The sequence below is a fragment of the Chlorocebus sabaeus genome, chromosome 10, assembly GCF_047675955.1.
Source record: "Chlorocebus sabaeus isolate Y175 chromosome 10, mChlSab1.0.hap1, whole genome shotgun sequence".
NCBI classification, from domain to species: domain Eukaryota; kingdom Metazoa; phylum Chordata; class Mammalia; order Primates; family Cercopithecidae; genus Chlorocebus; species Chlorocebus sabaeus.
In genome coordinates, this window is record NC_132913.1 from 46,365,985 (window position 1) to 46,390,643 (window position 24,659).

Below are 24,659 nucleotides of genomic sequence, written 5' to 3' on the forward strand. Positions count from 1 at the left end.
TACCACATTTTCTTCATCCACTGATGAACATTGAGGTTGCATCTACCTCTTGGCTGTTGTGAATAATGCTGCAATTAACATGAGTGTGCAAATATGTCTTTGAAATCCTGCTTTCAGTTCTTTTGGATATATACTCAGAAGTGGGATGGCTGATCACATGGCCATTCTATTGTTATTTTTTGCTGTTGTTTTTGTTTTTGAGACTGAGCCTCACTCTGTCGCCAGGCTGGAGTGCAGTGGTGCAATCTCAGCTCACTGCAACCTCCACCTCCCAGATTCAAGCGATTCTCCTGCCTCAGCCTCCCAAGTAGCTGAGATTGCAGGCATGCACCACTATGTGTAGCTAATTTTTGTATTTTTAGTAGAGATGGGGTTTTACCATGTTGGCCAGATGGTCTCGATCTCTTGACCTCGTGATCTGCCCACCTTGGCCTCCCAAAGTGCTGGAATTACAGGTGTGAGCCACCGCACCTGTCCTCTACTGAATTTTTTAATTAATTTTTTTTTTTTAATTTTCAGATCAGGGCCTTGCTGTGTTGCCCAGGCTAGAGGGCAGCAGGCTGTTCACAGGCATGATCATAGTGCACTACAGCCTCAAACTCCTGGCCCCAAGCAATCCTCCCACCTCAGCTTCCTGAGTAGCTGGGGTTACAGCCACGTGCCGGGGGCGGTAGTTCTATTTTTAATCTTTAATCTTACTGTTTCCCAGTAAGCTTCACTATTTTACATTCCCACCAATGAGAATGTGCATTGTTAATGTATTCCCAGGTGATACTGGTGCACATTCAAGTTTGAGAACCACTGGATTAAAATGATACTGAAAATTGAGAATACTGCCCATTTCCGTAAATGTTTACATGACATACATGTGACAGTCTTGTTGGGGGGCCTTGTCCAACAGGTGAGCCGTCTCCTGATTTTGGGAGGGGCCAACGTGAACTACAGGACAGAAGTGTTAAATAATGCCCCAATCCTGTGCGTCCAGTCTCACCTTGGCCATGAGGAAGTTGTCACCCTGCTCCTGGAATTTGGTGCCTGCCTGGACGGAACATCAGAGAACGGCATGACTGCCCTCTGTTACGCAGCAGCTGCCGGCCACATGAAGCTGGTGTGTCTGCTGACCAAGAAGGGAGCGAGGGTAAGCAGCAGCCTGCTCTTTTGGGGCTCGGGCAGGGAAATGGCTTCATCTCATTGCTAGAATTGTTATCTGCTGGACCATACTCCTTGTCTCTGAAACTATAGCATACACAGAAAGGGTCGGGCTCCCGGGATTGGTCACTTTGTAATGTGCCTGACTGGGGCAGCCTCAGAGAGGTGTGTGCTCATACATAGCAACTCTGCTTCATGTTGTCCAGGGGAAGGCAGAATTCCAGGGAGACTCTGGTTCCTAGCCACATGAGGAGGGCCAGCCTTTAAAAAGCCTGCAAGTATTGACCTAGAAAGCACCAAGATTGGTTTAAAATATTTTAAGTGTTTGCTTTTTTCCCCTTCTTCTTATCCCATTTTATGTCCTTTTAAAACAGTAAGATGAATTCCATGAACTCATGAAGAAGCCATGTGCCTGAGCTGCAGGAACTAGATTGCCTGGAATCTTCATCTGTTCACTTGCCAGCTCTAGGGTATTGGGCAAGTTATTGAGCCTATATATGACTCAGGCTTCTTATCTGTAAAATGGGCATAACAGCAGTCCCTACCACAGGGCTGTCGAGTAAGCATTCAGTTATATATGAAATAAGTATGTATTACTATACAAGTTACTCGAGTCGTCAGCTTTCTTTTTTGTTTTGACAGAGTCTCACTGTCATTCAGTCTGCAGTGCAGTGGCATGAGCTCAGCTCACTGCAACCTCCCCGTCCCAGGTTTAAGTGATTCTCCTGCTTCATCCTCCAAGTAGCTGGGACTACAGGCACACACCACCATGCCTGGTTAATTTTTGTATTTTTAGTACAGATGGGGTTCACCATGTTGGCCAGGCTGGTCTCAAACTCCTGACCTCACATGATCTGCCTGCCTTGGCCTCCCAAACTGTTGGGATTATAGATGTGAGCCACCACGTCTGGCCAGGAGCTGTCAGCTTTAATAGGGTGAATGAGAATGATATCGGGCTCACAGTAAATGCTAGATTTACTGGAAGCAATTTTTTGGGAAATGTGTCTTTTGAATAACAATAGAGATAAACTGCTAATTATCTTTTATCTTTTAATTAGGATATTTAAAGTTCAAAAAAATTAGGCTTTAACAGCTATGGGAGCTTTATTTTTTTCTCTCCAATCCAACATTTGGGACATACATAAACTTCAGTTCATGGAGAAGGGAAATGTGTGGCTAAGCCTTTGGGGTGGGTACATTACTGCTGCACATCACTGCACGTCCATTTACGGATCCCAGCTGTGCTTTACACTTTATTCTGAGGCCAGCAGGCCTCCCCCCATCACAGCTGAAAGCTCTGGAGTAGGAAGCCGAGTGCTATTTTGGGGGGCTCTGGCAAAGCCTCTGAATGAGGGTACAGGGTGTCCCCAGATTTGGCAGGCATGCAAGGCTAGGCCCTGGGCTCCACTCCCAGGCCCAGTACTCTGAGGTTTAGACAGGGCATGAAGGGCTGCCCCTGCTTTTGGTCCTTGAGGAGGTGTATGACACTCACTCACTTTTTCTGCCTAGCTGGCCTGCCCTGACTTTGTGGCCACCCCCCATTTACTTGCCAGCATGCCCAGGCCACCGACCTGCATAAGGCCTCCTTCCCAATCAGATGCCGCTTGGACTCTTTTCCTGCCCTTCCACACTCAGCTGATTTTCCACATCCCTCTCTTTCTTTGGATCCCCTGGCTCAGTGACCAGAGAGCAGCTTTACTCCCCCAAATTATAGCTTGTCACAGCAGACTTAGAATGCCCCACCCAAGCTACCAAAGTCGGGAAGTACAGGGCTTTGTCCGAGGGTTTAGTGTGTGTCTCCATACATACTCACAAGAGAGTTAGGAGCTTTGTGTAGTTTGCTGCAGGGACGTGGGATTAAGGAGAGAGTTTTGTGACCGAGTCTTGCAAAGGGAACCTGAGGCCTGGAATGGTACATTCAATACCGTCTGGAAGTAATCCAGACTAAGATTCTATGTTCTCCAGAAAGACAAGTCAGAATGTGAACCCCATGTATGCTTACAGGGAGTGGGGTTTGCACACAGTTAGGCTTATAACAGCTGTGGGAGCTTTATTTTTTTTCTCTCAAATCCAACATTTGAGACATACATAAACTTCAGTTCATGGAGAAGGGCAATGTGTGGCTAAGCCTTTGCGGTGGGTACGTTACTGCTGCACATCACTGCACCTCCATTTACAGATCCCAGCTGTGCTTTACACTTATAACAGCTTATGGTGCATCCGCATGCTCAGAGGGAAAGTAGTGCTCAGCCATAACCTTCCCCTACTCCTGCCCCCAGGTGGACCACTTGGATAAGAAGGGCCAGTGTGCGCTCGTCCACAGTGCCCTACGGGGCCATGGTGACATTCTCCAGTACCTGCTGACCTGTGAGTGGTCGCCGGGTCCTCCCCAGCCAGGCGCCCTGAGGAAGAACCACGCCCTGCAGCAGGCACTGACCGCGGCCGCCAGCATGGGCCACAGCTCGGTGAGTGGGGCAGGGGTTTCCCCACTGGGAAACTAGAAGCTGTAGCTCAGCAAGTCAGTTGACACACCGAAGGACTGAAAGAATGAGGATTCCAAGAACTAGCAGTTGACATTGACCACCTGCAGTAGAAGGTCTTCTACGGGCATCGCATCCTTCCCATGAGTGACAGTGCACACTCCTGTGCACACGTGATGGGGACAGGCAGGCTTGTTCTTCTGTGGGAAGCCTTTTGATGACATTAACTCTCTGCTCTTGCTCATGTCTCTCCCCCTTCCCTGCTCTGCCCTCTAGACCTGCTGTTTTACATTTTTTCCCCTTTGATTCATTCTTCTGTCCTTGTGTTCATTTAAAAATAATCACATAGAATCCTGATTCTAAAATCATTCCTGAGTATTTGAAGGATTTTTAAAAATAGAACTTTAATGCTTTGATAGCACGCAAGAATGCTTGTCATTTACAGCTCCTCCACTGAATGAAAACTCCATGCGGTAGTTAAATAGAGCATTTATTTCTGACAGATGTTGGTATTCCTCAGTTTGAAGATTTAATTGTCAACCTCCTGACCTGTGTGTCTTGGCTTTCTTTATCTGTGAATTTAATAACGTTTTGCTCGCGCCCTCCTGTGTATTTCTCACTCTGAATTATCTTCAGGCAATTAGAGGTGCCAGTATTTGGTAAGATTCTTTTTCCAAAATGACTTTAGTAAATTTGAGTGCGAAGCTGGCTGGCTGACTTTGGCATTCAAAACTCATGGGCGGACACACACACACAAGCATGAAATAGTGGCTGGCTAATTTCTGGCATTTAAAACATTACACACACACACACATATATATATATACACACACACAGAGATACTGTTAAACACACATATGAAAATATAGATGTTTTCCTTTTTTAAAGTGTGAAAAGTCATCATTGGAAGGACCATGAATGCCTAGGAATGACCTTTGTCTTAACCTGTGCAAACCCCCTTGTTTTAAAGCTTGTTGGAAGGAAATGCTGAGCGAAAACCACCTCAGCACAGCCAGTAGGGTGAAAAAAGCAGGGTTTGTTCACCACAAGACTTGGATGGTTTGTTAGTTTCCTAATGCTGTTATCACAAATGGATGCAAACTTAGTGGCTTAAAGTAGCACACACTTACTCTTAGAATTCTGGAGGTCAGAAGTCTAAAATCACACTATTGGGAGGCCAGCCTTCCTTCTGAAGTCTCTAGGGGAGAACCTGTCTGCTTGCTTTTTCTCACTTCTTGAAGCCACCTGTATTTTTTAGCTCGTGTACCCTTCCTCCATCTCCAGAGTGCCTTACTTTCATCTTAGCCTCTGTCGTCTCATTTCCTCTGTCCTCTGACCTGGACTCCTCCTGTCTCTCTTAAGAGGATGGTTGTGATTTATTAGGTCAGATGTGTATCAGATATAGACCTTGATGATTTGAGATAATCACCCCATTTCAAGGTTCATAATCACATCTGCAATTCCTTCTTGCCCTGTAAGGTCACATTCGCAGACTTTGGGGATTGGGATATAGACATCTTTGGGGGCCATTATTCAGCCTACCACAAAGGGTGTGGGCTAGGAGACTGGAAGGTGGCTTTGTCGTGTTCTCCCATTGCTTGCTGCTGTTGCTCAGGGTGAACGCCGACTCAGGTCCGGGGCACAGATGCTTCGTCTCCCTGCAAGCCAGGATTCCTGCCTCCATACCTGTGACCTGACCTACCCTTTGACAGGAAGAGTCCCATAAGGGAAAAAGAATACTGCTACCAGTAGAAAATGTATTTGAACCATACTTTGTAAAAATTTTGAAAAAGGTATATTGCCTTGTTTTCCTTCCTTGTGAAAAATTGATTCACTATCTTGTGATTTATGCAGAAACTGCACTTGGAGTGATCTGCCATGTCCTTTGTTGATGAGGCTGGCATATTTGGGTCATGTTGGAATTCATTAGAATTCTGAGTACCTAGTAATCCTGAACCATGTTGCTGAAATTCAGAGATTTTTTTTTTAATTATTCTTCAACTGAAAGTGTGAATAGCATATGAATTATGCTTCAAAACAGTTTTCATTATATTTTTCTCTCCTTGTGCAGCGTGAGATAATGGTTAAAAAACAACACACTCTCTCCTTGGATGCATGGGCTATATCATAAGCACCTCTTGCTATGAGAACTCATTAAATCACCTTGCCACTTCTGACAGGTGGTCCAGTGCTTGCTGGGAATGGAGAAGGAACATGAAGTAGAAGTCAATGGCACCGACACATTGTGGGGAGAAACAGGTAATTATAATGCCACTGCTTGTAGTCTGGGGCAGCTTGCTTGATGTTTTAGCCCTATTTTGGCCTAATTGTCTTAAGAATGACTATGATGCATGTAGTCCTATTTTTATTTTATCACAGGCATTTGAAGTTTAGAGCTCCTTGAACTTTCTAAATGAGTAGCAAAACTTTGCTGGAAGCATAAGATTTTATTTTTTAAAGCAATCCTATTAACTGATTATTTTTAATTAGACCAGCAGTTACTGTGCATCAGATGAATGTCAGGTGGAAGTACCTAAGTAAGGTGTTTTCTGGCTTGCCGAATCTCACACATCTCACCAATGTGATCTTCCTGCGACCTGCGCACAGTGAGCTAGGCATGAACTTTTATCCCCATTGTGACACGAATCAAAGGCGGCTCAGCACAGAAGGCAGTGGCCTGCCCTGTATAGAATGAGGGTAAAACTCAGCCTCATGGGGTTTACTCACGTTACCATACAAATGCAGGCTATCAAGTCATTTCCATTAGTCTTTACAGGGAGAAGCCTGGGCACATCCTGGTGAAGATCTGAGTTTGTTACTTGTGAGACTAAATCAGTAATGCTGCTTTCCAGTTTTCCACTTGACTGGACTAGTGTTAGAAATCTGAGACTTTAAATTACAAGTTGTTTTTAAATAGATGTCAGCAAGAGTATTTAAAATGAATTTCCAGGTTATGTTTCTGTTGTGTACCTGGTATATAGTGACTTCCATTTCTCTTGCACAGATTTGTTTCAAAATGCTCCTAAATTATTTCCTAACAAGCCAAATGGTGGTGTGGAGAGCTTATTAGATAGCTCACACTAGGAGAAAGCCACAGAGCCTCACCTCCTGGCAGGAGTGCAGGCCTGTCCTTCAGAGCCTCAGAGCTGTTTGTTCCATCCCCATTGTGGGCCCAAAGAAGGAGCTGGGTGTGCTCCCAGGTGCAGAGAAAGTACAGAATTCCAGCGGAGTTGGATTATGTCTATGGGTAAAAGTATGTGGATTGAAATATTGCCTAATTCTTTATGGAGTCCTCCCCCTTCCCTTTTAAATAGTATAGGCTGCTCTATCATTTGGTGAAAGAAAAGTTTCCATCACATTCCAAATGATGTGGTGTGCAGGAGTGTTGCTGAGTGAATAAGAGCATGACTACTGACAGCCAGAAGGTCCAAATCTCTGTTCTTTCATTGCCTAGTGATAAGAGCCTCTTGGGGTACTTGGGCTTAGACATTCTGATTCACTAGGGGGAAAGCCCAGGATGTGATTTTCTTAACAAGCATCCCAAGTCATTTCAGGTGACTCCTAGCGCCCCGCAGAGCTGTCTAGAAAGCCTGACATAGAGTGACACACAGTGAGAGGTACCTGTGAAGACGATGGACATCAGGTCTAGCAGCCATGACATCACACATTTAGCTTAAGTGAGAATTTCTAACCTTTAATATTCAAGATGACTTTTTTATTTGGAAGAAAATTCCAGAAAAGGGCTGATTTTTGAAGGCTTTGTGTGAGTTCTTTGTGTGAGCTCATTGACCAGTCCTGAATTTGCATTATCCTCCTGCCTTGAGAATCTGCCCATCAGTTGATGGCTAAAGAGACACATGAGAAACAACAGACTTCCCACCAGTCTTTATCTAGATCAGAATTCTTGGCAGTTTGGCTGGATTCTCTACTTCAGGATCTTCCCAGGCTCCTAATTGGGTATTGGCTGGGGCTGTGTTCTTCTCAGAGACTCCACCAGGGAAAGACCCACTTCCAAGCTCTCAGCTGTTGGCAGAATTCATCTCTTTGTAGTTGTCCCTGGGTCTTAATGAAAAGGTAAACAGTAACTTGGCCCCTCTTTTCCAAAGTCTCATGCATAACCTTCAGACCACTTTGCAACCTGGGAAGCAGTTCACACTCTTCCTCACCAGGCATCAGGGTGAATTTCATCAGGCAAGAGTTTACTTGAGACACTTGTTAAAATGTAAACCAAAAAGAAGCAAGCTAAGTGCTATTTTTCAGGCTAAAAGAGCCACGGTGGCTCTCTGTGGACTGCACCTCAACAAAATCCACCTTGCCTTCTCTGTGCATTTTTCTGTCTGGTACCTTTCTCTTGTGCTCCTTCAAAGACAACCACTGTCGTGTACTGCCCCAAGCCCTCCTACTTTCCAGGCCTGCATTTATCAGAGGAATACCTTGAAATCTTGCAGGGGGTTTCAGCTGAGGTAACATCTGCAAATATGGGTCTTTACACAAATGTATACTACATGCTCTGGAATGTGACATCCATGTTTGGGATTTGGCCACGTGGGGTCTGTTACCAACCGTAAATGTAGGAATGAAGGCAGATGAGGCATCGTACAGAGAACTGAAGGTCTTGGTAAGGATCCTGCAAGTGAATCGGTGAGCTCGCAGTCCTGGTTCTCACCAAGGCTCAACTTCAAGCCATGGGCCCTGGGATTCCCCAGCCTGTGTGACTGCACTGCTGTGTGCATTGTTGCTTGTTGCTGTGGGGACCCACAGAAGGGAAAGGAGTGGTTTTGCATCCTGTTCTCATTTGGTCCTTATTCCTGGGTGTAGTCAATGGTGTTTTGGGTCCAAAACACTCTAGGATGAACCTTATCTGTCCCTAGCCACAGCATAAGGATAGGATCCCAAGAGTAATACCTATCTGGGATGTGGGAATGTGGCAGAAAAACTGGAAGCTTTGTGTGGATAGCAGTTCATTATTTCTTTTGAAACCTTAAGTATGTTTATAGAAGTCTGTCCAGCATAGATTTAGCTGTGAACAGCTTGGCTTTAAAATGCTAGCTGATGAGGTGACAAGGCAGAGCTTCCTCTTCTGTTTTGACTCATCTGCCGGCCTTTGGTTTTCCTGCAGGGACACCCCCCTTAGGAGGACAGCTACCTGCCCATCTCTTCTCTGCCATTGCCAGAGCCAGTGGCGCGGGAGCTAAATTCATGCACAAATTCCTCCTCCAGTTTTCTTCCAGGAGAGCCTTGCAATTCAGTGAATCTGTTCCACATGGCGGAAATGTGGTTGTCATACCTGTTGCTGATTGGAAGCGGTGGGTTCTTGGTGAGGAAGAATGACAGCCACCAGTCAGGGAACAGCAGCCCCGTGGAGGTCCCCCTCACTCAGGCCTTCAGTGTGGTGGCACTGGGCACAGCAGCAGCCCTCCACCCTCAGAGCCCTGCACATCTGACTGCTGGTGACCCTGAGTCAACAAATGTCATCACAGAAGTAGGTGGCTCCTGTGTTAGGCTGAAGGAGACAAGAAAATGTACAATAGCATTTTAAGACATTCATAAAAAATGGGAACAGTATTTAGTTTGGGGGTTTACTGCAGTAAACCCACAGCCTTTAGAAAACTTGCAGACTGTCTCTACTGGTTTTGGAGAACAGAGGGCTTAACTTGTGTAAGTTTCTGTTTTCACCAGCATCTGGGATCATTTGCTTTTCATCTGTCCAATGTTTAGGGACAAGCCATTCAGAACTCAGTGTTGTAGTTCAGTAGCTCTTAAGCTCTCCCTCTCCCCATGCATCCTCCACAGCCTCAAACAAAAGGCTGTAGCGGAGAATAAGTAGTATGATCCATTCATCAGAAGAAAGCTCAGAGCAGATGATGAATGCCTGCACCCAACAGCACCACCCTGAGGATGCCAAGGCCCTTGGCTCGGTGATATTCAGACTCGGTCGGTGTCTGTTCTGTCGTTTCTCGGCAGCCTGAAACATGGTGAGAACCCACCAGATGCTTGTGGCATCTGTTTCAGGCATTCCACAGCTGTGACAACTCCATGCTGCCTCCCAAAAAGTTCTGGCTACACTGAGTTACTATCTCCATGTCAGTGTTTGCTGTGAATCAGCCCAAGCCGAAGTGACCAGAGATGCTTAGCTGGTGACCTCATGCTGCTGTGGATTGGCAGAAGGACGGTGTTTGCAAGTTCCAGGCCACTCTGAAGTGTGAGCCTGCTTGTGAGCTTCGGGTTAGAACCTTGCTCTGAATAGAAGAGAACAGAGGCCCTTCTGCTCCAGCACTTGCCGTGTAGGCAGATGGGCCTGTGGTATCAGAGCCTTACCCCTCTCCCCTCCCTTGGATCACTCTGCAGTTCCCTTCATAGGACTTACCATCAGTACATCATATTTGATGGACTTTTTTTTGTTTTTGTTTTGTTTTTTGAGACAGAGTCTTGCTCTGTTGCCAGGCTAGAGTGCTGTGGTGCGATCTCGGCTCACTGCAACCTCCAACTCCCTGGTTCATGGGATTCTCCTGCCTCAGCCTCCCGAGTAGCTGGGATTACAGGCATGTACCACCACGCCGAGCTAATTTTTGTATTTTTAGTAGAGTTTTCACCATATTGGCCAGGCTGGTCTTGATCTCCTTACCTTGTGATCCACCCAACTTGGCCTCCCAAAGTGCTGGCATTATAGGTGTGAGCCACCGCATCTGGCCTTGATAGGCTTCTTTGATGTGGCTTATTTGATAGGAGGCTGCTTTTCCCAAATTGTGGGCTTTTTTGGGTTTGTTTTTTGAGACAGGGTCACACTCTGTCACCCATGTTGGAGTGCAGTGGTGCAATCACGGTTCACTGCAGCATCTGCCTCCCCAGGCTCAGGTGCTCCTCCCACCTTGGGCTCCTGAGTAGCTAGGACTACAGGCATGAGCCACCACACCTGGCTAATTTTTGTATTTTTTGTAGAGACGCAAAACATGGGGATTCACCATGTTGCCCAGGCTGGTCTCAAATCCCTGGGCTCAAGCAGTCCTCCTGACTCAGCCTCCCAAAGTGCTGGGATTACGGGCATGAGCCACCACACCCAGCCAGTCATGGGCTTTGTGAGGGCAGCAGTTTCCCTGTCTTTTGTCCTCACCTTCGTGTATGGCAACTGTCGGTTCTAGTGCTGCCCAATAGAACTTTCTGTAGTAATGGAAGTGGTATCTGTTTTGTCCCTCATGGTCGCTACTAGCCACATGTGGCTATTGAGTACTTGAAATGTGACTTGTGCAACTGAGGAACAGTAGTTTAAAATCTCATCTTAATTTGTCTAAATTATATGTGACAGGTGGCCACCAAATTGGACAGTGCGGATATAGCCCGGTCCTTGTCACATAGGTATTGACCAAGTGGACAAGTGGATTTACATGAAACAAACTCATATTTTTAGGGAGGGAGATGTTCACCTGCAGAATAATTTGGGAGAAATACCTGTGGTTGGAGGGGGAGGAGTAAGGGGCCTGGTCACGCATAAACACCCATCCTGATTTCTTGGTGTCCTAGCTCAGACCATGCTTTGCTGGACTCCAGGATGGCTCAGATCCTCTGACCAAGTCCTCGGTGGGCTGCTGGGTTGGATCTTTGGAAACACAGCTATTAGCCAAGCATAGAGTGGGCATAGCCCCATCTGTGTCCATAACATCTCCCTCTCTGCAGCCTGGGTGTGCTGTGCCCTCGTGCAGATCTCTGACAGCCATCCCGCCCTGTCAAGGTCACCCCCTCAGAGGTCCTTCTGTTTGAAGGAAGGTCAGCAGCACACCCAGAGCCCCATGCTTCGTGCACAGAACCATGGCGCCTCCCCAGGGCTGCCCTTCCCTAATTTCTGGAAGGGGATGCCCTATCAGAGTTGGTTAAAAGTATGACTGAAATACTTCATGTGAAGTGTTATTTTATGTTAAGTCAGTACTATTTTAATTGTTGAATACTTTCTAAAGGAGTTTAGTCAGGTAATTAATTTTTATTGCCAAAGCAACTATTTGCCTCTGTTTCTAAGATGGGCCAGATTTTCTCCACTGTCAGTTGAATGGGCTATTTAGCCGCATCACAGGCCTCCCTTTGTGCAGTGTGTTGAAGCAGTTCCACTCAGTGTGTGTGCTCACCGTAGTTCACTGTTCACTAATTCTGCATGGAATTTTGGACAGAACCTGGCTCCCTCTGGATTTTGAGCCTCAGGCAGTACCCTGCAGCTGGGCTGGGTGTTTCCAGGCCCCTCTTGGGGGCGGGATCCTCGCACCTGTTTCCAAATTGGGCTGTGAAGCTGGGTCCTGTTGTATTTGACACTTTGATGATTTTCGTTCCCCTCCTGTTTCCATGGGACTGCTTTCCTTTCCCCTTTTGTGGCTCTTTTGGCTTCCATCACAGGGCCCCCCAGGCGTGGACAGTGGGCTTCCCACATCCAAAGCTGCCCCAGAACACAGGAAGCTGGATGCCTTATTACTGTTGGTGTAAAAATGACCCATTCTTCATTTGAATTTACCTTAGGCATTTTGGAGAGAGGAGGGGCTATTATTTGGTAAGAACGTAAAATAAAGGTCAGGCCTACTGGATTGAGCCTTGCAGTCACATATATAGTCATCCCCCACGTAATGATGTTTCTGTCAGCAACAGACTGCATGTGAGAAGGTGTTCCCATAAAAATATTGTGTCTTTACTTTTTCTGTGTTTAGTTACACAAGTACCACTGTGTTACAGCTGCCTACAGTATCCAGTACAGTAATAGGCTGTACAGGTTAGCAGTTTAGGAGCAAGATGCTGTACCATGTAGCCTGGGTATGTAGTAGACTATACCGTCGAGGTTTATGTAAGTCCACCATGTGGTGTTAGCACGATCATACAATCACCTAATGATACATTTCTCAGGATGCATCCCTGTCATTGATGATGTGTGACCTTTATCAGGAAGTATCCTGCTCATTAGGTAATGCATGCACATCTCAGGACAGAATTTCAGGAGAGAGATTGGAAGGAAAGTGTTTGCCCATGGCTTGTTGGGGCATGTGGAGAATATGTGTTACATGGAACACACATGGAGGATCCTGTAGGGAAAACTGTGACTTGCTGTCGAATACTGAAGATACTGGATTTTTCAGAGGTCCTGAGCATCTCGACAATACTGGTTTTGGAAATTTTTTATCAAGACATTCCTTCCTCTGCAAGTGTTTGTTCTAAGAAGGTTCAGTAAGGTTAGTGGGCATGGAAATCCAGGCTGCTGTCAGTCAGAACTGTCCTCAGCATAACAGCACGATGGGGAGTAAGCCAGTACCCTGAAGGGTGCGTGGGAGGGACTACCCAGGATCCTGAAAGGAGCAAGATGGGGTGGGGTGACCCTGTGCCCTGTAAGGGACAAAGTGGGGTTACCAACATGGAAGGGGTAATGGCTCTGGATGGAAAGGATGGGCAGAGGGGTCCCCCAAACAGTGGAGGCAGATGGGGGATCAGAACTGAGGGCGCTGGGTTTGTCCACACCCAGTCCTCCTGGTCTCACAGACCCCTGGGTTTTGCCCCTGATGTTGGTGGGTTCTGGAGACCACTCCTCCCTGCAAAGAGGGCAGAGGGGTCAGGTCAGCATGTCCCCACCCTGTAGGGCAGGCTGAGTGGCCAGCAGTGAGCAGGTACAAACCCAGGGGTGGCGTCTCAAGCACGAACGAATTGGCCCCTTGACCACCTTCATCAAGCTGTTCTTGCTGTACATAGAGTCCATTTTTCTAGTGAGTGAACCCTGAACGTTTAACAAAAAATACTTCTGCCTTCAACAGAAAAATGCATTCATATTTTGGGAAGGATTACACTCCCACAGAAAAAATCATCCTTGTTTCTTTCAAATTCTTGAAATGATATTTGGATTCTTTCTGTGTTTTGGGGGCCAGATGTGAGATTGTATAAAATGCTTTTGTGGAAATGCCCCCTTTTTACACTGAGAACTCACGTGGCATCCTGGCGTGTAACCAAGTCCTCAGCACAAGCTTAGCCCTTTTGAGAGGAGAGAGAGAACTTTATGCCTGCTTTAAATAACTTAGTGTGTAACCCAGCCTTCCACATGTGAACATTCTCAGCACACTTTAGAAGTGACAGCTGTCCAAAGGTCTAGTCTTCTCATGGATTCTTAAAAGAACAAAGTCTGTATGAAAGATGGCTTATGTTGTTTATCTTTTAGGAAATTATTTTTAAATTGAGGTTACATTATTTATAGCACACACATTATTCCTCAAAGGATTTGAAGAAGCTTACTTGAAATGATGCAGATAAGAACTTTAAAACACTAAGTCAGGAATAGGACATGAAGAACCGCTCAAACATTCGTGCCATGGCATACTAAATTGAGCTACTACTGTGGCTATAGAATGCCATGTGGCCAGAATTAGAGGGGAACACACTCCTTGTAAACTATTTTTATTGTCCATGGGAGAAATCACAGCAGTTCCTCAAAAAAAGAGAAGCACTTTCTGGTACTTTCATTCTAAACAACACTCATAGAAGGTTGTTGGTTGCTTTAGATATTTTTAAAGGTGACTTCCTGGAGGCAGCAGTGTAGGAGCTAAGAACTCAGACTGGCCGGGTGCAGTGGCTCATGCCTGTAATCCCAGCACTTTGGGAGACCGAGGCGGGTATGAGGTCAGGAGTGCAAGACCAGCCTGGCTAACATGGTGAAACCCAGTCTCTACTAAAAATACAAAAACTAGCTAGGCGTGGTGGCAGGTGCCTGTAATCCCAGCTACTCAGGAGGCTGAGTCAGGGAATTGCTTGAACCCAGGAGGCAGAGGTTGCAGTGAGCCAAGATCTTGCCACTGCACTCCAGCCTGGGCAACAGAGTGATACTTGTCTCAAAAAACAAAACAAAACAAAAACCTTAGACTTAGCTATACTCCCACTGGCTGTGGGACCTTAAGTAAGTTGTTTAATTTCTCTGGGGCTTATTTTCCTCATCTGTAACAGAGAACTGTGAGTAGTGCTTGCCTCATAGAAGTTGATTGTGTTCACTGAATTTATGAATATGGAGGACCAAGAGCATTGTGTAGGCAGCCCTTTAAAAATGGCATGGTATGTTATTTAAATCCAATAGCATCTTCCTGTTTTGATCAAGAGCATGACTTCAGGTCCATTCTGTTGCTCGGGTTAAATTTCTGACTCTGACACTGATTCCCTTTGTGATTTGGGGCAGATGATGTAACTCCTGTGACTCAGTTATTTCACCTCAGTAACGTGGGCATCATCGTGACACCTGGTTCAAAAGGTTCTTAACAAGATTAAATGAGAATCCACCCAGGCTATTTTGTGCAGCTCTCAGCAGTTGGTGCGTGTTCAGTAAATGCTATGTATTGTCAGGGTTGTGATAAGTTGATTAATATTATTATTGTAATATGTTATTAATGTATGCTATACATTTTTCGGTTGAGTAAGTGTATGTGTAAGTGATGGAATCTTCAACTTTGCAATTACTTTGGAAGATGGAGTCATAAGGGTAGAAAAGAAAGGAATTTTGGTCACACGTGTGAAGTCCTGCTTACAGTTGCAGTTACACATTTTATTTTTTAAAAGAAGTTGGCAATTTGAGGTTCTTTTTTAATCTCGAATGCACATACAGGCTGACAGTGTTTTTACAGTAGAATTTGTAACATGGTCAGGAGTGTTCTGGTTCCCCAGATTTGGATTCTGCCGTGTATTCACCTCCTATAGATAGCTCGGTGAAAACAGGGTCATGTCTGTCAGCAGAGGGAGCCACATTTTTCCATGATGCTTGGTTGATACCTGTTGCCTTATAACACAGAATCCCCGTATCTGGCCCCAGCCAGGCTGCTTCTGCAGGCCCATCATGGCTGTTGGGAGATCTGGCCCTCCTGGGAGAGTTTTGCTAAATGGGAAACAATAAGCAAGGTATTCAAAACCACAACTTCTTAAATTAGTGCATGAGATATTTCTGAGAGATGCATCCTTAGGCGATTTGGTCATTGTGTGAACATCCTCCAGTGTACTTACACAAGCCTGGATGGCACAGCCTATTGCTCCCAGGCTCCAAGCCTGTACAGCATATTGCTGTACTGAATACTGTAGGCAGCTATAACACAAAGGTAAATACTTGTGTGTCTAAACATAGAGAAGGTATACAAATATGGTATTATGAGACCACTGTGCTGTTGTATGCACAGTCTGTCGCTGACTGAAACATCGTCACACGGCCTGTGACTGCACCTGGGCAGTGCTGGCTTCCCATTCGTGAGGTCACTGAACAGCAGTGCCCCAGCCTGCAGAAGCTTCAGTTGAGGCTGGCAGTGTTGGAGGCTTGTCCCAGACCCCAAGGCTTGGGACGTTTGTCTCCCAGTGCAAGTACAGTTTTCTGGAAGAGCCATCTTGATTACCTTCATGGTTAGATAACTGCCTGGTCTTTGTAGAGGTGAAAAATTTATAGCTCTTGGAAAGTATATTCTTCTAATAGAAGCCTTCCCGTCCCTCAGAGACAGGAGGAAATGCCTAACAAAGAACAAAGCGAGGCTATGACATTTGGCTTCTGTAAATCTTAGTCCTATGTCTGGAAGGTGGGGCGGGGCGGCACATTGCCTGGCCTTTTGGGGAGGGGTTGCTGCTTTCAGCCAGAGGACATGGGGGCCAGCTTCCCCGAGGCCCTCAGTGTGATGGCCGAGCGCCCAGTGGCAGCAAAGCAAGTCTGACTGGTCAGCCTCCATGTAGCCGCTTAGAGTCAGTTACAAAGGCGGGGCGGGCAGTCATTCCCAGAGTTAAAAAAAAAAAAAAAAAAAAAAATCCTAAAATCCCTCATTACATTTTACCATTGAGATAAAGTAGCTGAGAAATGTGCAATGTGTCAGGCACACTCTTTCCTGGTGTTCTCTGCCTTTGAGCAGGGCCTGGGGCTGAGGGTCAAGCATCACTACCTTCATCACATCTCACAGTTCTCACCTTGGCCACAATTAGGTGACATTTATGAGAACCCTGCTGCTTTCAATTAATGTTGACACTCATTTTTTTCATTTTCCACTCATTTTTATAAAATATGGGAGAGGCCAGGATAATAGGAAGGAAATTCCACATGTGAACACAAGTATACAGGCAGAGCCCAGCCACCCCGCCCTGCCCGCAGTGCCCTCTCAGCCAGCAGAAAGTGGGTTCTCCTGGTGTAAGCTGTTCTCCGGAGGTACTTCGTTCCAGCTTGCAGAATGGTTTTCATACATCCATGGGTAATGCATGAAAAGGTCATAGTCTGCCAGCAGGAAGCTGCTTCTGTGTGCACTGACCCTGCTGCCCTTCTCTCTAAGCCCCCAAGTTGGGTCCAAAACCAAATGTGGGTGGGAATACAGACCCATTGTTGTGATCTGTAAGCCAAGCCATCCTGAGCCTGGGTAGCACATCCCGTGAATTTGAGTGACAGATCTGCTATAAAATTTTAGGAATAGCCCTGTTTGTGGAATGATTGTGTCCCCGGCAAGTTGACAATGGAGTTTTTGCAAGTCAAATCTTTTCCCAGAGAACTTTAGTATATAAAAGATTCCTGCAAACCATCCATTTTATGGTGCAAAAAACTCTCTTGCTGCTGTTTCCAATAAGTTCAGATTGTTGTCAGTTTTATTTTTATTTATTTATTTATTTATTTATTTATTTATTTATTTATTTTGAGACTGTGTCTCACTCTGTCACCAGGCTGGAGTGGAGTGGAGAGATCTCGGCTCACTGCGACTCCGCCTCCTGGATTCAAGTGATTCTCCTGCCTCAGCCTCCTGAGTAGCTGGGATTACAGCTGTGTGCCATCATGCCCAGCTAATTTTTGTACTTTTAGTAGAGACAGGATTTCACCATGTTGGCCAGAATGGTCTCTATCTCTTGACCTTGTGATCTGCCCGCCTCAGCCTCCCAAAGTGCTGGGATTACAGGCGTGAGCCACCGCGCCCGGCCTTTTTTTTTTTTTTTTTTTTTTTAATTTTTTGTTTTAAGATGGAGTCTTGCTTTGTTGCCCAGGCTAGAGTACAATGGCACAATCTCGACTCACTGCAACCTCCACCTCCCAGGTTCAAGCAATTCTCCTGCCTCAGCCTCCTGAGTAGCTGGGATTACAGGCGTGTGCCATCACGCCCAGCTAATTTTTGTACTTTTAGTAGAGACAGGGTTTCACCATGTTGGCCAGAATGGTCTCGATCTCTTGACCTCGTGATCTGCCGCCTCGGCCTCCCAAAGTGCTGGGATTACAGGCGTGAGCCACTGTGCCCGGCCAGTCAGGTTGTTCGTAAAATGAACGTCTGCCATTACAAACCTACTTGCCTTCTCAAGACAGAAGGCAAGTTGCTGAGGTGAAATTATTCAGATCGTCAGAAAATATGTGCTTTCATGGGAATCTAATTCACAAATGCCATCTTGTTAAGGATTTTGCAACTAGAGTAAATTTTGTCCAATTTGAGTCCTAAAAAGTGCCATCTGTTCACGTTGATTTTTGAGCTCCCATTTCATACCAAGTCTTTTTTTTTCTCCATCTTTGTATTTCACTGGCCAGAAGGCAAGGTACTGCCCATAGCAGGGCATTCTTTTCTCCTGCCCTCCCCTGCCCTCTTTTCCTTCGGGTCGGGGCGGGAGTGCATTAACCCTCACTGGAGCCTGGTGGGCAGCACCCGAGGTCAGCCTTTGCAGCAGAATAGCTGGAATTCCTGAGCATAATTTAGCCATGGTCCTGTTTGCTTAAGCATGTGGCTGGCTATTCTTCAGTCTCTTTGTTTCCGTATATGGTGTTTGTAAGTCCCTGTGGCTGCTAAAACTTGAGATCCCCTGAAAATGGCAGAGCCTCAGGAGTTTGCAGCGATGGCCCCAGAATACTCAATCTGCTTAGAAAAAGGAAAACACAGATCTTGTTGTCCGTCTGCATCATTTGTAAACGAGAGCCTCGTCAGGAATTTGTGTGTAGTACGTGATCTGTTTTAAGCCTGAGCAAAGTCTGCCTGTACTTACAGGTTTTTAGTTGCCTCAAGAGGAAGTCACCAAATACCATAGCAAGAGTTGTGAAGGCAAAGGAGGTGGACAGGGTCCAACCCCGTTGCCATGCCCAGGGTGGCACGCTCGCCCCTTGTCATTTGCTCCAACTTGTGGCTTCTCTGACGCCTCTGTGAAACAGAGGTCCCTATTTTTAGTGCTGGACTATCATTTCTGATGTGCTGCTGTTGCAAAAATTCAGCAGCAGCTGCAACAGAAATCCTGATTTAAAGGCCCCGTTTATAATGGAGATGAAACTTGTTTACTAAATAAAAGAGCAGAATGCTGTGGTGGATGGGCTGCTTCAGATCTCATCAAATGAAAGAGTCCTGTGTTTATTCGTTTGCATGGCGTCGTGCATTTACCTGGGCCCTGCCTCAGCATGGAGCCAATGTATCTTTGTTTTGATTCATTCCTTCTTCTGGTTAACCGGGGAGAAGAGGAAGAGGGAGTTGTTCTTTGCCTGGAGGAAAATGGCAGAGCAGCAGCAGATCCAGGTAGTGGTTCAATACCCAGATCTTCCAGCGTAAGAATCACATGATCAGATCAATCCAGATAATGTATATTGTAGTAGAGGAAGAAATCACTTTATCCTTACCCTTCACAGTTCTTGGGACAGACTGCAGCAATGAAAGACAGATTTACACAAACAGAAGTTGAATAGCAGATGTATCTTGTTATCTTGTGTTGTATCTGTGGGAGATACCCAGAGAAATGAGTCAGTGTCCAAGAGATGGCTTAGATTTTAGGCTTAAAAGCCATCATTCCAGCCAGGCACGGTGGCACACACCTGTAATCCCAGCACTTTGGAAGGCTGAAGTGGGCAGATCACAAGGTCAGGAGTTTGAGACCAGCTTGGCCAACATGGTGAAACCCCGTCTCTACTAAAAATACAAAAATTAGCCAGGCGTGGTGGCACACACCTGTAATCCCAGCTAACTGGGAGGCCAAGGCAGGAGAATTGCTTGAACCCGAGAAGCAGAGGTTGCAGTGAGCTGAGACTGTGCCACTGCACTCCAGCCTGGGTGACAGAGTGAGAAACCATCTCTAAGGGAAAAAAAAAAAATCCCCTGAAACAAAGATAAATGGTGTGGGGAAGGCCAGTTATGGGGAGGTACCCAAGAAAAGCGGTTAACAAGGGTAAGGTTTGTGAGCCAGATTCTTCATTGATAGAAGTCTCTAGTCATGTAGTCATCCTTCTCTTCTTGGTATAGAAAGGAAGACACCCTTGAATTTTGTCTTACAAGAGGATAACTTCTCTGTTTTTGGAATACCTCCTGTGTCTTCAGTATCTCAAAATAATCAGCTCAAAATCTTTATGCAAAAAGACATATTTTGGGGTGGCATATTCTGGTCTCTCACAATATAAAAGTACCCCGAGCCTTATATTAGTAGGAATCATTAACATTATCATTGTGGCAGGAAGAGACTACAGCGGGAATTCCCAGGACAGCAGGGACCAGAACTGGTTTTTGTAGATTCTCAGAGTACAGATAGGATCACCTTGGACCCTGGTTTCCAAACATTTTAGGTATGGGAACCGCCTCCCCACCTCTGTCTCAGTGCATCCTGTTAATGGTATTGATGTCAGTTTTACATACCGACGCACTGAGATTAAATACCTGCTCAGGAAGGGCAATGGGCCTGTTTGCATAACACAAACATGAATGGTACCTGCAGTCCAGATCAGCTGTAGCATCCGTGCCCTTCAATATTTTGTTCTGGTTGCGCTGTCTTGAAAGAATCCACTTCGTCATCCAGATCAGTGATGGTGATGGCAATTGTTGTTAAGAACGGCTCTTCCTGTAGTTCTAAGAAATTATCTAACTAGAAAGATGACAGGAAAAGCACTATTATAAAGACTGCCCAGTGGTAAGTTATTCTGGGTACCCATGGCAATGCGCTGGGCCCCAAGGTATCAGAATTTAGTGACAGCGGCCAGGCACAGTGGCTCATACCTGTAATCCCAGCACTTTGGGAGACCAAGGTGGGCAGATCACCTGAGGTCCGGAGCTCAAGACAAGCCAGGCCAACATGGTGAAACTCCATCTCTACTAAAAATATAAAAATCAGCCGGGCATGGGGGCTCGTGCCTGTAATCCCAGCTACTCGGGAGGCTGAGGCAGGGGAATCCCTTGAACCTGGGAGGCAAAGGTTGCAGTGAGCCAAGATTACACCACTGCACTCCAGCCTGGGTAACAGAGCAAGATCCTGTCTCAAAAACAAAAAGAAAGAATTTAGTAACTGCAAATGTAGTGGTGGTTGGGTGGGGGATGAGTATTATGTTTATTACAAAATTTTAAATAAGGTGCATTTAAAGAATGAAATGAGGACTAAGCATTTGCAGAAACTTTGGCCTTTTCATAACTCTAGTCATGCTCAACTCCTTAGCTTTCTGCATGGGAAAACTGAAGCTCACAGACCTTGAGGATTTGCCAAGGTCACACATAGCAACTGAGACTAGATCATATCTTCAGGTGTCTTGTGCTGTGTTACATCCTCGACCTTGGGACTCCAGAGCTGAGCAGTCTCTCACTTTCTGAGAACCATGGTGCACAGGCCCCCTGTGCCCTCCACTAGGATGACTCACTGAACACACATGTTGGTGCCAGCACTGACTTCTCATGAGGACCTTGGCTGAGTTTACTAGCTACCTCCTTGAAGAGCTGCAAGGGACCATGTCCCAGTGCACGTGAAGGACTGTTCTACCACAGAGAACTGAAGTTGTTATGCCTCATGGAAAAATATTGTAGCATCAGGTGTCAGAGCATCTTGACAGCTGGCAGATGCCTGCTCTCTCTGGTGCTCAGACAAGGCCTGGGGAGCTGGGAGTCAGCTCCTGACTTGTTACCTCCTCTGGTCCCCCACTGCTTTAGTGCTGTCTGCTGCAAACATAGATCAATAGGCTTGAGGACATCCATCAGGACAGAGTCCTTTAAACGCATTTTTTCTGGAGAAATGTGGTGGCCTCCTTTCTGAAAAGAAACAGGCCGTCATCTGGGTGGTGAGGAATAGGGCGTGGGAGGAATTGGCCAGGCCTGCAGACTGACCCTGAGCTCCCTGGGTTGCTGTGTAAACTCTTACGAGGGGCTGGTCTATGATGAGGCCACTGAAGAAGGTCCCTTCACTGATGAGGTCCACACTGACTGAGGACCAGAAGCAAAGTGAGAGCTGCCTTGCCCTTCTGGAAGGATGGAGAAAGGGGATGGTCATCCTGGGCCTGACCTTTACATCCTTAGGACCACAAGACCAGGACTGCCTGCTGCCCACGCTCACTCCCTCACTTTCCAGTGACAAGGCCCCAGATTGAACACGGAGCTCAGGTGATCCATGGGACAGATGTGGCTACCTCTCTGTGACATGTGAAGAGGTGAGGTCGCCAGCCACACTGCACCATGGCCCTGAGGACAGTCTGTAGGGACTGTTCAGTAGGGGAGCTAGTTTGTTGCAGGGAGAGAACTGGTTTGCCGCCTTTTGTGTATGTGGCTCCTGGAGGTTAAACCATGGCCATGCTGACTGGTGTGACCAGAGGAGGTCACAAATCAGCAGCAGACTCCCAGCTTCCCTGGGCTTTATTGTAGGAACCAGAGGAAGCAGGCATCTGTTAGCTGCCCTGAGGGGTGTCAAAGAGGACAGGTAGACCAAGGGGTGTGTGCAGACACCAGCATCCCTGAGCCCTTGGCTCCTGGGGCTTAGCTCTGAGACCCAAGCTCAGAAGGTGCACAGGAGACAAACAAGGTCCCACCCTTGCTAATCGGAAGCCCACAGGTGACCCTCTCCCGAGACAGCTGTCACAGCATTCTGCTTTTGAACTGTGTATGAACAAAGTCCTCTGTGTTTTCTTTTGGGTTTGGTTTCTTTGAATCCTTGTTAAGTTTGTGAGACTGACTTGGTCAGTCGTGTTTAGCCACATGGTGTTTATTTTTGTAGACATGTAGTGTTCTGCTGATTGTGCCACTTTCTTGAAGCCTACTGCTGCTGCTGATGATGGTTGTTTGGATTGCTTGCAGCCCAGGGTGCGGTGAGCATTTTTGCTTGTGTTTCTGGTGCACCCTGAGAGTGCCTGCAGGGTGCATCTCTGCAAGTGGGTTGCTGGGTGGGGGGTTACACCCATCTTCAACTTACTCGTAGCGTCAGCCTGTTTTCCAGAGCAGCCACCGTGCACCTTTCCGCTAACAGGGTGCGAGTTCCACATCCGTCTCTCGTTAGTGAGCCTGGTTACTAATGGGGCTGGGTGCTCCTCATAGGCTCCCTGGCATGTGGACCACACCTTTTGAAGGCCTGTTTCTGTGTTGCCCCATTTTCAGCCTGAGAGGTCTGTCTGCCTGACTGACTTTTAAGAACACTTCCCTATTCTGGAAACTGGAAATGTATAGGTTGGAGGCTGTATTTAGAAACAGGGTCATCCTAGGCATGTGCTGGGAATAGAGCCAGGGCACTGTGCTCCATCTCCTCCCTCCCTCCAGAAGAACAGCCATCCCTCGCCACTCAGTCCTTTGCTGGCCTCTGGTCCCACTGAAGAGCCGATCGTCCTGGCCTGGGGTTGTTTCTGCCACCTCCTCCGTCCTCTCTAGACAGTGATTCCCGCGATGAGCAAAAGCAACTCTTCGAACTATACCCCCTGCCTGTTACCCCCAAATTAAGAATCGGGGAGTGGGGAGGCCCAGGCTGACAGGAGAGTGCCATGAGTACCGGGTCTCGTCCTCTCTCCTTACATGCTGTTTTTCTTTCATCCTTAGCTGACTTCCCGCAGCACCGCCACGACAGCTCACTGCCTCTGGGCCAGCGTGTTTACTCCGGCCCTCTACAGTTGGATCTTCTTTTCTTTCTTGACTTTCTTAACCTTGAATCTTGACTTGTTAAGGAGATTCTTTAACGAGGGGGGAGTGACATGCATGCTAGACTGCCTGAGTGATTATTCTTGTTGAATGAAATTTTACGATTTTAGGGTAAGAGGCCAAACTAGACAATAATACCAACCTGTGTTTGCGTTGCACTGTATTCTGGTTATCTCTTCCTGTGAAAAACAGAAACAAAACTTAGCCACCTCTGAATCTACAGTTTGGGCCGGGCATGATGGGGATGGCTCACCTCTGCTCACATGACTTTAGCTGGGGCAGCTTGACCCAGTCTGGTGGATCCCCTTCCAGATGGCACATGCATGTGGCTGGCCGGCTGGTGCTGGCTGTCTCCTGGGAGCCCATCTGGAACTGGCAGCCATGCCCAGGCCTCAGTTCTTCTCTCTGGGTCTCACCACAGGACTGCTTGGGCTTCCTCTCAGCATGGCATCCAGCCTCCAGGAAAGAGTGTTCAAGGATGTGCAAGCAGCCCATCTCCTAGGACCTGGGCCTTGACACTCACACAGAATTGGTTCTGCTGTGTTCTGTTGGTCAAAGCTGTCACAGAGCCCCCGCAGGTTCAAAGGGGGAGGACATATAGACCCTACCTCCCACTGTGGGAGAGAACTGTCAAAGAATTTCTGGCCATCTGTGCTGCACCACATGCTAACAGATACCCCTCTATGTGACTTTCCTTTAGCCCTGACTGCTGCCGCAGGAAGAGGGAAGCTGGAGGTCTGCGAGTTGCTGCTGGGGCGTGGAGCTGCTGTGTCGCGGACAAACAGGAGAGGGGTTCCACCTTTGTTTTGTGCAGCACGCCAGGGGCATTGGCAGGTACCTGGGAGGCCCCTGAATGCTTCAGAAGCAATGAGTGAGGATGGAGTTCACTATTGCCTGGCTCCCCTGAGAACACATGCAGCTCCCCTGAGCCTGTCTGTTCCCTATCCTCAACTTCTGTGCCATCGGGATTACTTGATAGAGCCACACGTTTGACACAATAACACAGTTGGCCACATAGGCTGGGGAGCAAGGCTACTCAAGGCCGAGCTATTCAGGTCAGAGACACAGCCACTGCCTTCAGCTGCGGAGGGAGGTGGAGTGGGTGGACTCACCGTGGTAACAAGAGACTTGCTCTAACATACGTGTTGTAGTTTTGGGACGCATTTGTCCAACATACTTGGAAGAAGAGCAGTTCTTTTGTGCTCTTTGGAAAAGA

At 46.9% G+C, this 24,659-nt stretch overlaps 1 protein-coding gene across 11 annotated transcripts in view; it reads left to right on the forward strand.

The window, feature by feature from the left end:
* Positions 1-24,659, forward strand: part of TANC1 (tetratricopeptide repeat, ankyrin repeat and coiled-coil containing 1) — a 264,487-nt gene that overhangs the window by 224,848 nt on the left and 14,980 nt on the right. For all 11 annotated transcript variants that reach the window (XM_038002078.2, XM_038002080.2, XM_038002079.2 and 8 more), the window contains 4 exons: positions 902-1,138; positions 3,429-3,614; positions 5,810-5,888; positions 24,144-24,277. In XM_038002078.2, coding sequence (XP_037858006.1) covers positions 902-1,138; positions 3,429-3,614; positions 5,810-5,888; positions 24,144-24,277 — 636 coding nt within the window. The remainder of the gene's footprint in view (positions 1-901; positions 1,139-3,428; positions 3,615-5,809; positions 5,889-24,143; positions 24,278-24,659) is intronic.